Source organism: Chelonoidis abingdonii, chromosome 1, assembly GCF_003597395.2.
Source record: "Chelonoidis abingdonii isolate Lonesome George chromosome 1, CheloAbing_2.0, whole genome shotgun sequence".
Taxonomy (NCBI): domain Eukaryota; kingdom Metazoa; phylum Chordata; order Testudines; family Testudinidae; genus Chelonoidis; species Chelonoidis abingdonii.
In genome coordinates, this window is record NC_133769.1 from 320,694,888 (window position 1) to 320,712,098 (window position 17,211).

General features: G+C 39.8%; 1 protein-coding gene across 28 annotated transcripts in view; it reads left to right on the plus strand.

Annotated features, from left to right (window-relative positions):
• SUPT20H (SPT20 homolog, SAGA complex component) overlaps positions 1 to 17,211 on the plus strand; it is a 78,237-nt gene that overhangs the window by 23,849 nt on the left and 37,177 nt on the right. For 17 of the 28 annotated variants that reach the window (XR_012655035.1, XM_032805900.2, XM_032805911.2 and 14 more), the window contains 8 exons: positions 9,594 to 9,723; positions 11,953 to 12,056; positions 12,762 to 12,878; positions 13,072 to 13,125; positions 14,008 to 14,147; positions 15,824 to 15,980; positions 16,089 to 16,145; positions 16,540 to 16,611. Coding sequence is in view for 26 of the 28 variants with exons in the window: in XM_032805900.2 (XP_032661791.1) it covers positions 9,594 to 9,723; positions 11,953 to 12,056; positions 12,762 to 12,878; positions 13,072 to 13,125; positions 14,008 to 14,147; positions 15,824 to 15,980; positions 16,089 to 16,145; positions 16,540 to 16,611 (831 nt within the window). In the remaining 2 variants the exon portion in view is untranslated. The remainder of the gene's footprint in view (positions 1 to 9,593; positions 9,724 to 11,952; positions 12,057 to 12,761; positions 12,879 to 13,071; positions 13,126 to 14,007; positions 14,148 to 15,823; positions 15,981 to 16,088; positions 16,146 to 16,539; positions 16,612 to 17,211) is intronic. The other 11 variants (XR_012655034.1, XM_032805890.1, XM_032805909.1 and 8 more) reach the window with 2 other exon arrangements.

A 17,211-nucleotide genomic window follows, 5' to 3' on the forward strand; every position in this document is an offset into this window, starting at 1 on the left:
GGCCCACTAGAAAGTCGGCACGGGGCCACCGAAACGTACTAGTCATCCTTGACTATGCCACACGATATCCAGAGGCCATCCCTTTAAGAAACCCCACGTCTAAGGCAATAGCTAAAGAACTACTACAGGTTTTTCGCCAGAGTGGGCATCCCTAAGGAGATCCTGACAGACCAGGGAACCCCGTTTACGTCAAAACTAATGAAAGACTTATGTGGCCCTGCTCCGTATACAAGCCATTCGGACCTCCGTCTACCATCCACAAACAGACGGACTAGTCGAAAGATTCAATCGAACCCTCAAAAGTATGATCCGGAAGGTGGTAGCACAGGATGGAAAGGACTGGGACACTCTTTTGCCGTATCTAATGTTCGCTATACGGGAAGTTTCCCCAGGCGTCCACGGGTTTTTTCTCCCTTTGAACTCTTATATGGACGCCCCACGGCGGGATATTGGATATCGCCAAGGAGGATTGGGAGGAACAACCCAACCCAGGAAAGAAATATTATTGAGCATGTGACACAGATGCGAGAGCGGATAACTCGAGTAACCCCGATAGTACGGGAGCATTTTAGAAAAAGCACAAGAGGCACAGCGGACATACTACAACCGTCGGGCGAAAAATGCGAAGATTTCAGCCGGGGGAACGGGTGATGGTGTTAGTGCCGACCACAGAAAGCAAACTCCTAGCCAGTTGGCACGGACCATAACCGCATCATGAGATAGTGGAAGCCATTGGAGAAGTGAATTATAAGGTTAGACAACCAGACCGCCGGAAGCCAGAGCAAATATACCACATCAACTTACTGAAGCCCTGGCATGACAGAGAGACGTGTCTGGTCACTCGAGGAGCTCTACCTCAGGCAGACGGCCCGCAGGAGCAGGTAAAGATATCTCCTGACTTAACCCCAGAACAACGGATGGAAGTCATTGAAAATGATCCACCGGAACCAGGACGTATTTTGTACCCCAACCAGGTCGAACGGCACTAGTCCAACATCATATTGTCACCAGCCCCGGAGTAAGGGATGACGATAAGACCATATCGAATACCGGAAGCTAAAAGGGAAGAAATTAGGATGGAAGTGCGAAAGATGCTGGAACTCGGGGTCATTGAAGAATCCCACAGCCAGTGGTCCAGTCCGATCGTACTAGTACCCCCAAGCCTGATGGCACCCTGAGGTTTTTGTAACGACTTCCGGAAAATTAAATGAAGTATCCCACTTCGATGCCTACCCGATACCACGCATTGACGAGCTGGTTGATCAGTTAGGCAAGCCAAATACCTAACCACCCTAGATCTGACCAAAGGATATTGGCAAATACCCCTGGCCAAGGATGCCAGGGAAAGAGACTGCTTTTTCTACACCCGATGGCCTGTTCCAGTACACTGTCCTCCCTTTCGGACTCCATCGGGCCCCTGCCACATTCCAAAGACTGATGGATAAGTTATTACGACCCCATGCCAACTATTGCGCCGCCTATCTAGACGACATAGTTATACATAACCCTGATTGGGAGACACACCTGGACAAAGTGGAAGCAGTGCTGGGACGCTTTGCGAAAGGCTGGTCTCACCGCTTAATCCTCTGAAATGCGTGATAGGACTAGCTGAGGCCAAATACTCGGGCATGTCGTAGGGAGAGGGGGGTGAAGCCCCAATGGAACAAGGTGGAGGCAATACAAGATTGGCCTCGACGATCCGCAAGAAGCAGGTCAGAGCATTTTTTGGGTATAGTTGGATACTATCGGAGATTCATACCCTCATTTTGCCACAAGAGCGGGGCCATTGACGGATCTGATAAAAGCTGGGGCCCCGAGATAGTGAAGTGGGCAGATGCGGCGGAAGCAGCATTTGCAGATTTGCGGACAGCCCTATGCTGCCATCCGGTACTCTCATGGCCCCAGACTTCGAGAAGGAATATCATACCTGCAGACGGACGCCTGCGGAGGTGGACTTGGTGCCGTCCTTTCCCAGATGGTAGGGGAGGAGGAGCACCCCATCTTTGCTTTACCTCAGCCCGGAAGCTCCTCCCCAGGGAACAAAAATACGCTGTTGTTGAAAAGGAATGGTCTGGCGATTAAAAATGGGGACTATGGGCGATAAAATCCGCTACTATCTCCTGGGCGGCGGTTTACCCTGGTGTGACTGATCACGCCCCGCTCCAGTGGATGCCATAGGAACAAGGAAAGAATCGCCAGAGTGACGCAGGTGGTTCCTCTCTTTGCAAACCTTTCACATTTCTCAGGTCAGCATAGGGCTGGAAGCCACACGGTGTGGCACGCTGATGGCCTCCTCACGCCAACACTGGCCTCTCGTCCGAGTAGCCCACCCCTTGGTTGTTGAGCGGGGGGGGGGAATATGTTCCCTACAGCATGGCCCAAGTGAGGGCAGATAGAGTGTTAGCAGGGGGTCCGCTTATTCCTGCCAACGGAGGAAGGTTTGCTTTAGAATTAACATAGAACATGCTCGTGGCACCGACTTTAGAGCACTTCTGACTTCCATTAGAGCACCCCTGAACTTCACAGTATAGAGCACTTGACTATCAGCGTCTCAGACTCCGACTCAGTCATGGGATATAAACCCTGCTTCAGTCAGGACAGGGGGTAGAGTAGTTGAAGGAGAAAGGTTGGATTGGAGCAGAGTGCAGATTGCAGAAGAGAAGAGTGCTTGTCCAGAGAGAAATAGAAGGTTTGGAGGAGTGCTGCGGTGGATTGGGAAGCCCAACAGAACCCTAGGTAGTGGGCACCAGGCATTGTATAGAAGAGAGGCAAGAAGTCCCTTCACAAGCTGACGGGTATGAGAGGGAATAACCAGGGGAAGATTAAACCGCTAGTCATGTGGTTCACCACAACCCCAGGGCCCTGGGTTGGGACCTGGAGTAGAGGGCGGGCCCAGGCCCTCCCTCTCACTCTCCTCCAAGGACACTAGGGGAGTGATTAAGAACTGGTTCAGAGGCAAGCAATATCGCCCTGAACCTACCCCAGAGAAGAGAGAGCGCGAGACCCAGAGAACAATACCGGCAATTTGCCACATATGGAAATTCCAGCAGACTGGAAAAAGTTAATCTTATGCCAATATTTACAAAGATTAAATGGTATGACGAGGGTAACTTAAGCCTCTCAGCCTGACATCAGTCAATCAGAGAAAGGTATAATATGATCTAATAGCTGGAAGTTGCAGCCAGACAAATTCACACTGGAAATAAAGTGTGAATTTGTGAAGAGAACTTAATGCTGGAACAATTTATCAGGGGTTGTGGTGGATTCTCCATTACTGACAATGTCTAAATCAAGATTAATGTTTTCTAAAAACTATGCTCTAGGAATTATTCAGGGGATGTTCTATGACCTGTGTTATACAGAAGGTCAGACTCCATGATCACAGTGGTCCTATCTGGCCTTGGAAATAAGAAATGATGTGCCTGCTTGGTGTGGGCAGATCTGTAGCTGCAATGAACATCATGCAGGGCTAGACAGCTTTCTGTGATTAGGTAGAAGTTCACTCTCCAGGCCTGTTTATCTGGCTATAGAATTATGAACTACTGCTAGCATGAGGAAGAAGTTGGATGAGAATACAGTTGCTTACAGGAATGTATGTGTGGAAATATATTCCCCCTAATTTAACTCTAGTAATCAGGCAAATGTTGTTCAGCACATAGCATTTATTTTTTTATTCTTAGAAAATTTACCTTAAAGATTAGCTATAAAACTGAAACATTTTGTCAAACATTGCTCCTTCATTATACATGTAGTCAGCCTTGATATTTAAGAAGTCGGTTGTTTTAAATTAAGAATATTAAAGCCTGTCTCCTTTTACTTAACATCTGACGTTCTACACACCAAATTAAGCTCTGGAGGAAGCAAGCACAACTGTAATCGCAGTCTGTGTGAGCTGTACTCTCAGTAAGGCTTAATTGGGTCCATTTTTCTCCTCCCCTATTATCTATAGAGCTGGGTCACCAGCATCTGAAGCTTCAGCCTCTTGGTTCTGTTAGCTTCTATGACCTCTGACTATCATTACAAAGTCTTAGACTCAGCGGGGTAGAAGGGCCACAGAGGTCACTGAAAAAAATCAATTAAAGTCCCTCCAGAAGAGAAACCATGACTTGATATTTCTAATGACTTTTTTTTTTTTAAAAAGGCAAGCAAAGAAGAATCCAAGGCAAATAAATGCAGGAATTTGAAGCAATCTTTATACATTCTAGAAGCATAGTACATGGCACTACTTTTGCAGTTAATCTTTAAAGTGTGACTTGTTCAGAGGTGGTCTCCCTCAGGAAGAATGGGACTAAGCCTATTCTTGTCACTATTGACAGGAAATTGTGGAGAAGGGACTGAGATCGCTCTTAAAATATATAGTGAGACAGCAGTCTCTCATAGAGCTGGAAGGGATCCCACAAGGTCATTGAGTCCAGCCCCCTGCCTTCTCTAGCAGAGCCAAGTACTGATTTTTGCCCCAGATCCCTAAGTGGCCCTCTCAAGGATTGAACTCACAACCCTGGGTTTAGTAGGCTAATGCTCAAACCACTGAGCTGTCCCTCCCTGCAATGTCCAAACAACGTTAATGGTTTTGTAGGAGTATTGGGTCCCTACTGCACAAGCAGTTCCTTATAAAGAAGAATAAATTAAACTTTAAAAACAGACTTTTATCATGGAGAGAGCCTTTTAAACTTCTACTAATCTGCATATTATAGTGAAGTGGTAAATGTAATTAATAGATACATATTTACCATGCTAAATAGCCCCTGGATGCTTCATAGTCTGTGGATAATTAATCAGATCTTGATTACTTTAGGAAAATAAAAACTCTAGATAAAACTCTTCTGCCATTTTGATCAGTAGTTTTTCAAGACTAGAAGGGAAATGTATAATCTAATCCTCCTGCATAACACAGGCCACAGACTCCTTAAAGCATATATGCTATATTGTTACAATGTCTCTCGTCATGTAGTCTCTTCAAGATTGGAAAACCAGTTAAAATGTAGTCAAGGGAGAATTCCAAACTTCTCGGTTTAGCTATTTTGAGCCATTTCTGTCCCCCTCACCCACCCCCAGCTGTAGACTTCATATAGAGCAACACAAGTGACTTATTGTTGGGAAGGAAGATGATATGTGAAGACTTCAGATCTCTATTGCACAAACAGAAGAAAATCTCTGTCACCACCTGAAGAAGTAAAACAAACATGTCAAATAATTAAAATGGAAACACATTCATTATTAACTGCTTGTCCTGAATGAAGTACTTTTGAATATAGAGTGCATAAAAGAATTCCAGGATTATAAAAACTTATGGAAAAGGTCCTGGCCTATAAATTGCTTTCTGTCTTAATTATGGTGCTGTCAGTTATTTTGGGATATAGGTCAAAGCATAGCCCTTGTGAGGGATCAGTTTTTAAACAAAGATGCTCTTTTCTTTCTGTGTTCTGTCCCTCTTACCTCTTTAAATATGTTAATATTTACATATTATTTTAATTGGAGCACTTCTTTAGTTGTGTTCATATGAATTCATATTTTGCATAATGTCTTCTGCAGTGTCACAAAAAAATTTATTGGGAACTGTTGGATTCTCATCTTTCTATTACTAACTTGCATGACTGTAGGCAAATCAATTGCCTGCTCTGTCTTGTCTTTATCTTTCTGCAGAAGGGATGTAAAAATGCACAGGCATTGTATGAGGCATAATTGATGTTTCAGAATGCTGTATAAGTGCTGACTATTATGACTGCTTAAATAACATGTATTAATAAATTTTTAAAAATCTTGTATACGATAAGCCTTACAAAAAATGTTTGCAGATGTTTCAGTGAAATTGCACTTCTGTATAGAAGATAACATGGGGTTAGGAGGCCCTTTGCACTATGAAATTAGAAAGTGATGAGCCAGTCTCTTTGACATGTATAACTTCAAAACAGATTGCCGAAAATAATCCAGCCCTCTCTCGTTTATCATCCTGATCAGCTCTGGAACAGACTAGGCCATTTCATATAGCTTTGCAGTAGGTTTTTGACACTAAAAAAGGTTAGTCTTCAAGGCTGAGCAAGTGATAGGACTAAAATTGTGGTATGTCCAGAGGATGACATGATTACACATCTATTCAGGGCAGATCTTCTGCCATTAATTTCTGTTGCCAGTAGAATCAGGTATAAGTTTGCTGGGCTTTATATAAAGATTCTTCTAAACATGATAAACTGAAAGAGAGAGAGAGAGAGAGAGGATGTTTTAGGGCCGTTACTGAGTCTAAAATGTTCATGATGGAGTTTGCCTGTGTTTGGTCTGAAGCAGCAGCCTTGTGTTTCAGAAATAGCCTCTAGTTATGGTAAATGTACCAACTGATCTCTTTAAAGCTGTGACTATCAGCCCAGGAAAAAAATGAAATGTGACCTCAGAGGGATGGCGGCAGCATTTTTCCATATGTGTGTACTGCCAAATAACCTGACACCTGATAAGCAACGAGAGCAGCTTTTCAGAAACATTCACTTTAGCCATGTTAAGAGAGATGACCTGTCATATAAAAATAAACTTTGACTGTGTAAATTTAAATTATGTATGAGTCCAGGAAAAGGACAGTAACAGTCTTGGAATTAATCTTATTTGTCTCCAAATGATGTTCTGGTGGGCTAATAAAATACTAGACTGAATGTTTTACTGTTAGGCAGGGATAGGAGAAATACAGACATACAAAAATACAGGGATAGGAAAAACAAACACCATTTCTCCTAGATCTTGTCTGAGACAGAAAAAGGATAGCTATCCTTTATAGTATGGAGTAGTTATTGGGCCCCAGCAAAAGACAGGGGAGGGAAAAGAAGCAGCTTTCTACCTCTTGTTTGCTTCTGTAAGTAGCCCCTCACACTTGGACCAAACATAATGAAGCTCTCACTCTCTACTCTTGCTGAGTGCCAAGTGGAGGTAGGCAGGGAAAAACAGAAAAGGCCCTATCGCCCCCAAATCTGGTACATATATTTTAGCAGCAGCCAGCGGGCCCACTAGGACCAGTCCTGAGCCAGCACTCCTCGCAGCCAGCTCAATGGAGAAATTGATGTTTTTACTGGAACTGATTCTGAAACCTTGTACTTACAAGCGCCAGTTCATATTGCAAACTCACTTTAGGCTTCAGAAGTTCAAAGTGAACTATTTAGTTCAAGCCAGAATGGATAATCCGACCCTCATGTCAAAAATATCTTCTTTTAGCCTCAGAGGGCTGAAAACTATAAGAAAATGTCACTGAACAACTACTTACTGGCAAGAATATATTTGGAAAAAATAAAACTAATTTGTCATTCACATACAATTGCATGTGATTAGGTGAATTAAATTAGATTTACAATGGAATTACCATTATATTTGTACTCATTTATTAGGGGACAACTCCCTCCCTTAAAAATATAGGTCCTTTTTTCCATTATTAGTGGGACACTTAGACACACTTATTCTCCCTGCATTTAGTAATTCTGTTAGAAGAGGTCCGTTGATGAAGTTACTCACTTGCCCATTTTTAGCATAAAATAGTGCTTTTCACTAGATGAACTGAGTCACTGCTGCATGGTATTTACACACCAGAACAGAATTAGAAAATGCATTATGTTCCCTTAACACAGAGATGGAGATCTTGTTTATACTTTGAGTGCTTTAGATCATTGTGACAATATATAAAAGACTATGTGGTATTGAGTATTATAAAATCCAATTCATTTCCTGTTGATCTCAGTTAAAAAAACAGCAAAGACCTCATTCCTGAGTTTAGTCCTGCAGAATTTGAGTGCTCTCAAGTTAAAATGCCTTATCATGTGACTGGAAATCTTGAGCTATACTATTACTAAGAATGAAAGGAACATAATTATCCAATACTGAAAACACCTTTTCTTGAAAACAAGATCAACATTTTATAAGAATTCCTCCCAAAGGGAAGCAATCCTAGGCTGATCCGCTGTCAAAGACAGGATACTAGGTTAGATTGACCATAGGCCTGACCCAGTATAGCCGTTGTTGTGATTGTGGGAAGGTGTTTGTTTGTTTGTTTGTTTTTTAAACAAAGCACTACACATAAGAAAAACATTGCTTGAGCTAGGTGAACGGGTTGGCTTGAGACTGGGGATCTGTTACTTCTTCCTCTCAAGCACACAAACTAAGTATGCCATTTCGTTGCTTCAGTAGGACAGTTCTTATGGTCCTACATCATTCTTAGGCACTCAACTCAGCTGAAGGCATAGCAACCTCATCCCCAATTCTGTAAGCACTGAGCTTCTGTGGAAGCAATATATGTGCAATCTGCTGTTCCTACTTGGAGCTGGGGTGTGGTGTGAGTCTGGTAGATGGAAAGGTTTGCATTGCTGGCAGGTTGTGTCTCCAGTGCCACAGGAGAAGAGTCTGTTCTCTTGAGCAGCCTAGCCCCTTGCATGGCTGGCAGGAGCTGGTTTCTTCCCTGTCTCTTTTCCATGCAGCAGAAGCACTATGCTGTTTCATCTGTTGTTGCCTTCATGTCTCTCTCCAGTGTATTAGATAGGGAACATGCAGTTGTTGCCACCACTTATGACTTTGAGATGCATGGGAAAGGCTCCTGGCAGTCAGCCCAGGGCTAGGCAGCGAGAGATCCACAGTTTTCCCCCCATTCTTCCTGCAGCCCTGTTAAAATAGCCTCTTGGCGTAGCAGCAACACTCCTTCCTCAATCTGTTGTCCCTTTCCCTTCAGAAATATTTCCCCTAGAAAAAGTGGAAGCACACTGATGTTTTTTCCCCCCAATCCTCCCACATCTTATGTGTTGGGTCCTTGTAGGAGAAGACAATGGTTGTGAAACTTTTGTTTACTCCCTCGGTGTGACTCATGATGCATTTCATTTAAGCAGCACCTCTACCCAACCTTAGCCTGCAACCATAAAATGAAGATAGAAGAAGAAAAAGCGAAATCTCAGGCTTACAAAATTAATACTCTTTTGTTGCCAAGAACTTTGAATAGCTGAAAGTGTAGTGGGCACGGGGCGAGGAAGAGGGGGAAATAGGTCATTCATATCTAAAACTGTTAGTGAATAAGAACCTCCTTACAAATAATAGTGAAAAGTTAATGTGGCGCTTGACCCAAATTTCAGCAAATTTAGGCAAGGCAATGCAACTAGAAAAGCTTCCAGATTCTACAGTCATACTGTAAATCTTGAAGGAAACTTTTGCTGTTTAGGATTTCTGAAGGCCTGTTTGTTCTTTGGTCAAAAAGTGCCAATTGGTTAAATTTACAATTTATAAAATAAATATACAGAGTAGGTTTTATGGGGTTATAGCATAGGGGATATTCTTAGATTATAACCATATTAACTGTGGACCTAGGAGTGAAAAGGATTAAAAAGACCCAACCGAGTGATTTTTCTCAAATATTTTTATTTTAAGGTATGCAGTTTGCATTACTTTACTTCATGAATGTACCCTACTGTGTGTTTGTTTAAATACCAGGCTTCTTTAAATCTATGCTTTGACACTGAGGTAGGCTATGTTCAGCGTTCTCTAGTAATTTCACCTTTTGGTTTATTTATTTATTTTGGTTAGCAATGTCATATTATTTACTTGATTTTATTGATTATTTTCATGAGCACACTTTACTTTTAAAGCAGAAGCTGAGGCGAAATGTGAACTTACTTGAGAAGCTGGTTATGCAGGAGACGTTGTCATGTCTGGTAGTAAACCTCTATCCAGGGAATGAGGGTTATTCGCTGATGCTCAGGGGAAAAAATGGATCAGGTAATATTCCTGCTGCTTAACTATTTTCATCTTCAAAGTGCTTTATTAGTGCTAATTAGTCAGTATGAGCCATGCTGGCTGCTTGCATTTGGGGTTTGTTGCTGTTCTAAAGCAATCTTCTATACAATTCCGTTCTTGAACTAAAAGTGTCCAAGCACCTGATCATGGATGATGCTCATATGAGCATAGGAATAAACTCTAAATTAGCACGCTCTAGCCCTCTGCATAGTCCTTATTTCTGTATATAACATTTATTTATCCAGAGACAAAAACATCCCTTTTCAAGGATGTGTGGCCTCTGCTACTTAAACCCAGTCCTTCATCCCCTACCAGTCTTCCTATTCCAGTCTTTCCAAGTCTCTTTGCCTAGCCAGACCCAGGTCTCTCTGTTCAAGTCCTAGTCTTCTCCAAGGTCCCTTGCCTAGGCAGTCCCACTCTCTGCTGCCCCCAGCTCCTCATCCAGCCTCAGGCACTTCCCTCTCTGTGCTCCTCATCCTAATCTTCCTTCTTTCCATGGTCTGCTTGTCCCAATCTAGTCCCTCCACTACTCCTCCACACTCAGGTCCTATTAATCCCCTCTGCACTCAAGTTAAGTTGCTTCCTACATGCTCCCTGAATGCCGGCTGGGCGAGCAGTGAGGACACTGGAAAGACAGTTGTCCTGCTTTCTGTTCTGTGCTGGGTGCTACAATGGCCCACAGCAGCTGGGTGCAGCAATGGCAAGGGAAGATCTTTTCAGCCCGTGTAGCCCTGGGCTGGAACATGCCCAGTCAAAATGGGCTCTTCAGAGCATTTAGCTGCCAAATTCTACTGAGTATGTGTGAACTAAATTTTTTTTCTAAGTTTTATAACTTGGCCAAATTTGAGAACTTTTCCAGGGGAACAGCAAAAAGAAATGCCCCTGCCAAATTTCAAGTCCCTGCTTCAAAGCACAGAGGCACTAGAGATTCTCAGTGAAACAGTTGTAAGATTTTTTTTTAATTTGGGCAAAACAACAATTTTTTCTCTAATTTCATTTTTCCCTAATCTCAGTGAGCCATTTTTAAAAAAAACTTTTCTAGGAAAAATCAGCCTTAGGCAGACACAAAACATAGGAAATTTCAGTCCACATGGTTAAATTTGGTAAAATTATAAGCAGCTTAAAAAAAAGGGTCTGAAAATGCGAAATGTCAGGTAACCTTAATTGTAGGTGGTACTACCCACTGTGCTTATAATTAAGGAGGAACGTTTTCAAAAGTTACTAGTGATTTTGTGTGCCCAATTTGAGACACCTAAAATGTCCTCATTTTCAGAGGGCTGGCTCTCAGCATTTCATGACAATCAAGCCCTTTTAAGTTTTATCAAGTTGGACACTCAGAAACTTAGGTACCCAAAATCACTAGTCACTTCTGAAAATGTAGGCCTAATTAAAGCTATGTTGTACCTTTTAGTCAGGAACAGGGACTTCAGAATATTAATCATATTCTAGTGCACCCTTTGGGAAAACAAGATATTTAAATACAAATTTCTACAGTAAAATACAATAAAATAATAGACAATTTCTAAGTGATTTCTTAAAAAACAAATTAGCAATTTCTTTAAGACTTTGTGTTGTTTGTATCACACAGTTCAAGGCAAATATCAGGTGAGACAGATTTGGAAAGCAGCTTTCTGCACTTCCTACAAGAAACAGGAAATTTAGTTTGTCTATATAAGGATTGTGTTATTGTTGAAACATGTGGCCCTTGATTCTGCAAACCCTTATGTGCATACTTAACTTTCAGTACGTGAGTAGTATCACTGAAGCCAATGGGATTACTTATGTGCTTGAAGTTAAGCATGTGCATAAGTGTTTGCAGGATCAGGGATGAATACTTTAGGGTTATTTGCATTAATTTGCATGTTTTTTAATCCTTTCTATCATTTATTGCTCAATTAGTTCTGCTTGCTGATACTGACTCCCTATAGTTTAGGTTTACAGAGAACTTATTTTGGGGCCAAATTCTGCTCTTACAGAGATAAATAAGAGTTTTGCCATTTACTGCAAGGAGAGCAGGATAAAGCCAATATTAAAAGGCTTGGAAATACAGTCAAAAGCATGATAATGGATATTATGCAAAAAAAATTGGGATTTGGGATGGTTCTCAACAGCCCCACTCTTTCTTTTTAACATGCTTATAATTAGCATTTTACTTTTGAAGCTGTAGTGAGAACAAATAGATAAGGCATTGCATTCTTTTTTTGAATTCAGATTCTGAGACCATTCGAATGCCTTATGAGGAAGGTGAACTCCTTGAATATTTGGATGCAGAGGAGCTGCCTCCTATTTTGGTTGACCTTTTAGAAAAATCTCAGGTAAGAAAGTCTTTACAATGAAGGGTTATTCTTTTAATCAGTCTCTTGATCAGGTGAAGGGCACCCTCGCGGGGGGATTCTGTGCACCTGCGGTGAGCAGTTTGAAGCATCAGGGTCATAATTCTTTTAGTGTTCAAAATAAAATATCTTGTTAGAAACCAAAACAAATAAATTCATGCACATTTTGTGTTTTTGCCATGGTTTAGTCTAACATGACAAACTGCTATGGCTGTTATGCACCAGAAAAGTGCACTTTAGTGAAATGTTTGGGATTGGAATTTCATAAATGTAGGTAGTCAAGTTTTCTGTCTTAATGTTAATATGCTCTTTTGGAGGTTGGGTATTGGACCTGTCTGGGTGTGTACTAAAGATCACTGCACTGGGCTATGACTAGTGGTTTAGAACTCTTTATTGGTTTAGCTATAGTAATAATAAGCACAGAAACAAGGACCATATTATGCAAGCAGAAGCAACTGTACAACTCCCACCGACCTCAGCAGAAATGACATCATCCTGTGCTAGGGATGAATTTGGTTTTATGTCTGGATGGAGTATATATATCTACAGAGTGAAAACATAGCAGGCATTCACAATTAGCTATAAGAGCATTGTATGAGTGGCCAAAAGAATCAGTTACAATGGTGAGTCCTGAGACAATTCTATAATATATATATTTACAGAAATATTTTTGTTTGTTTCAAACAGGTTAATATTTTTCATTGTGGGTGTGTCATAGCAGAAATACGTGACTACAGGCAGTCTGGTAATATGAAATCTCCAACATACCAAAGCAAACATGTTCTTTTGCGTCCAACAATGCAGGTAAGAAGTACATCAAATTAAATGGTTTAAACTACCCTGAGTGGGAACTCCTTTTTCTCACTCTTTAAGATAAATGTTATAATAGAAATTAGCCATCACTTTTAAATATTTTATATAATTTATATACAGATGTATTACAGTTATATTATCATATGTATTTGAAAAGTAACCAAAATTTTGCCTATTTTTGCAGACTTTAATTTGTGATGTGCATTCTATAACAAATGACAACCACAAATGGACACAGGTGAGTTTCCTTGTAAATTTAAATCTTATAATGATATAAAGGATGGAACAGATCAGTTTTGCAAAATATATTAAACTGACATTGTACAGACCTTGGATTGTTTTAGGGTGATTGAGAGTCTGTTTAATGATACAGAGACATGCCAAATTAACTCACTAGCACATGATCTTGCAAGATGCTGAGCACCCTCAACTCCCACAGAAGACAATAGGTGTTGAAGATGCTCAGCACTTAATTTTTGATTATATAGGATAGTCTAACTAGTCTACCCTCCTCACCCTCCATCATCTTTATCGTGTAGGACCAGGTTGGCATCTGAAGAAGGACTCTATAGCACTATAATACTCTCTTGTGTAGAAGCACTTCCCCACTGGTACTGATAGCAGAGTGAAACTGACTAGGATTATGCAATTCTAGTTGGTTTAATACACCAGAAGTTACTAGGGGCAAAGTACATCTGCTGAGAAGCACAGACATATTCAAGTTCTTTGCCACAACCAGTATCTGTTGTCTCATAGATATCAGTTGTGATAAAATAAAACTCTGCCACCTCATCGAGATATATCATTGACAGGCTACTGATTTGCTTATTTCTTGTATTGTCTGTGTGTGTGTGTCTTTTCAGTATTAGTCTTTTTTTGCTATAAAAAATCTAGAGTTCCTCAGTCTACAAAAGAGCATAATGATTCAATGATTCCTAAACAATAAATATTATATTTTCCTGGGTTAACAATCCAAAACAAAGTTATCAAATTGTGCATGCATGTGCGCATATGTATACACGCAGTCAGAGACCATGATGATTAGCATGAAATAAAAGTCTATATAGATGTACAAAACTTCCAGGTTTTTTTACATTATTAAAATTTACATATATTATAGGAAGACAAACTTCTACTTGAGAGCCAACTTATTTTGGCTACAGCTGAGCCTTTGTGTCTTGATCCTTCAGTAGCAGTAACCTGCACAGCAAACAGACTCCTCTATAACAAGCAGAAAATGAACACTCGCCCAATGAAACGGTAATAATTAATCTGTGATATGTCAGGACATATATTAACCTGTTTAGAATTGTACAGATTACTTTATAGAAAAAATAAGAAAAATCATGCACTAACATGTTGTTTGTTCATAACCATGATAAAATTCATTTAAATTAAACAAACTTTGAAATTCTTTGGAAATTGTTATTTTACTTCTAATACATTAACATTTTAAGAAGGACTCTTGGAAAAAATATTTTTAAGGAAAGTCAAAATTTGTCTTATAACCGTATCAGTTATTACTTGTAATCTGAATCTTATTAAGTACTTGTTCTGTGTAAAGCTTTTGCAATCTCTTCCAAATAGGAAATGCTCTAAGGCCTAGTAAGCCATGGATTATACTAAATTGTAGCTGGTAATATATTAAATGTATGTGTAATGTGTATATGTATAATATATGCACATGGATTATTTTCTTACAATGTCATACTGAATTAATACCAAATTGTATTGCTCCCTTATGGTCATGTCCATATTTTTGCCATGGCTTATAATCAAAATGTGAGCTGAGGCAGACGGCAGCTGTGAACAATGTTAAATATGAGTATATGGTGTTAAAAATGTTTCATCTTAAACCTTTCCTGCACTTCTTTGCCAAAAAATGAATTAAAGGCTGTGGTTCACCAGGATAATATTTCACAGGTTTTATTTGCTAAACACGGGATCTTATTTTCATGACCTGAATATTTTTTTCTAATTTATAAATTAAAGTCAACTATATAACAGATTAAAATCCAGAAAAATTAATGTGATTTTTGATTGCTTAAATGATTCAACAAACTTAGAGCATCAGTGTCATGCAGGTCTCGATCCTGTAAACATTTATGCACAAGCTTAATTTTAAACAACCAGTGGAATTGTTCATGTCCTTAAATTTAAGCATGTGTATAATTGTTTGGAGGATTAGCATCTGAATGGTTTTAAGAGCAGTGTGGTGCCAAACTACTATACGATCTGTTAGAATAGCTTCATTTTTGAGTATGGTTGTATTCACAACTATTTTATAGGAGCCTGAAATGATTCACTGTTATTTTACTAAGAAATATATATATGTTGCTCAGTAATATGTGAAATATATAATGATCTGCTAGCATTAACGAAGTAGGTGTCAAAATGGATATTAGGTGCTCAGGTGGGCAGAGATTAGCTATATAAATTCGTATGCTAGCTTCAGTATGATTGTAATTAGTAGCCTTCATAACTACAAGTGTATGGTATAATACTAACATAGTTAAGGATCCTGTCTGTGCTGGAGAGAGTGCAGCACTGTCATATTTTTTAATGTAATTATAACTTTTTGTAGATTTTGCACAAAGGTTTGGCAAGATGAAATAAATCTGAACAATATTCAGTTTTTAATACGTTTTTTGTAATATTTTAACTGTTGTCAAAATTCACAAAATTCTTCCATCCTAATTTTTATTCCAAGAATATTTGCCACAAATATTGCTCATAAGAACAATAACATGTTTAAAAGTAGATGGATCACAATTATGTGTTATACAACAACATAAAAGATGACCATTTAAAAAGCATATTGCACAGCACATCTTTTCGTTGCAATATGACTGGCCTTTTCCTGTGTGTATTAGCACACATGTGGTAGCATGTTTCAGTCCTGTTGTTTTACACGCACGTTTCTCAATATGCCATAGGTGTTTCAAGAGATATTCCAGGTCATCTCTGAATCGGCAGCAGGATGTGGCACATTATTCAACTCCACCTCAGCTCAGACTACTTGACTACTTACAAAAAAGAAAGGAAAGGAAAGGAGCCCAGCAGTATGACCTCAAAATTTCTAAAGCTGGAAATGTAAGTACATTGCAAGTTAGAATGGGGAACAGTATTATTCATTTATTTATTGTTAACCATTAGAATACAGATGCTCACATTGTATTGTACTTTTTCCCTACCTCTCAGTGTGTAGATATGTGGAAACAGAACCCTTGCTACTTGACTGCACCTTCTGAAGTTGATGTAAGTTCAATTGTTTCTAAACCCATTTGGGTCAGTAAAAATTGCACTTATTCACCATTTTGTGTATCAAGCAGGAAGATAAATGATAAAGCAGTGAGCAGTGATGGTCCTCTTTGGGACATTGTGTTGGGCTTGGGCACAGTGCCTTTGGGAGCAGCTGCTTTTGCTTCACTCTCAGTGTGATGGGATCCCACACTCATCCCACAATGTGAGCCACACTCTTAGGCAATAGATTTTTCACAGCTAAATAAAGCTCTGCTAAATCTATTTAAAGATTATGAGAATTCCTCAATGAAAGCATTAGAGCAAAGTAACAGAAGTATGAAATCATTAAGTCTCTTCTCTACACTTGTTTCAAATGCGTTATATTCTGATATCTGCTTTTTCTTTTAAGGTGGAAAAATATGCCAAAGTGGAAAAGTCTGTCAAACCTGATGACTCTCAACCTACTGTCTGGCCAGCACATGTGAGTAATTTAGACTTCTGGCCAACCTTTTCTCCCCCTAGTTAAGATGCTGCTTCTGTCAACAAAATGTAAATGAGATCATAAAGAACATTTTTTTCTACAATCTCTATAAAAATTTGGAAGGGAGATTGTCATGGGGAAGTGTAATTTCACACATTGGTGCATTGGGGTGATTATCAAGCTAAAAGAATAACTGTAATTTATTACTCATCGGCACACAAAATAGTAAAAAATAATTTACTCTTAAATTCCAGTCCTTAACCTCAGTTTTATAGTGTGAGTATGATGCAATGGAATTTTGGCTTTGCCAGCACTGCCTGCCCACATTGCAATAATCAGCTAGCCAAAGTACTGTAATTTCTCTGTATAATAGCAGGACACTGGGAATCTGCTGCCCCTACTGTAGTAACAAAAATGTGATAATTTACAGGAAGCAGTGTTTCTTGCTTTCAATACACCTTTGTTTTGTTTCTAATCCTCATGTGATGGGTGAGTCAGGAGAGCTGCCTTTACAGTAATAACTCTTGCAGTAGATTCTGAAAGGGAGGTCATAGAACCATACGGTTAGAAGGGACCACAAGTGTCATCTAGTCTAACCTC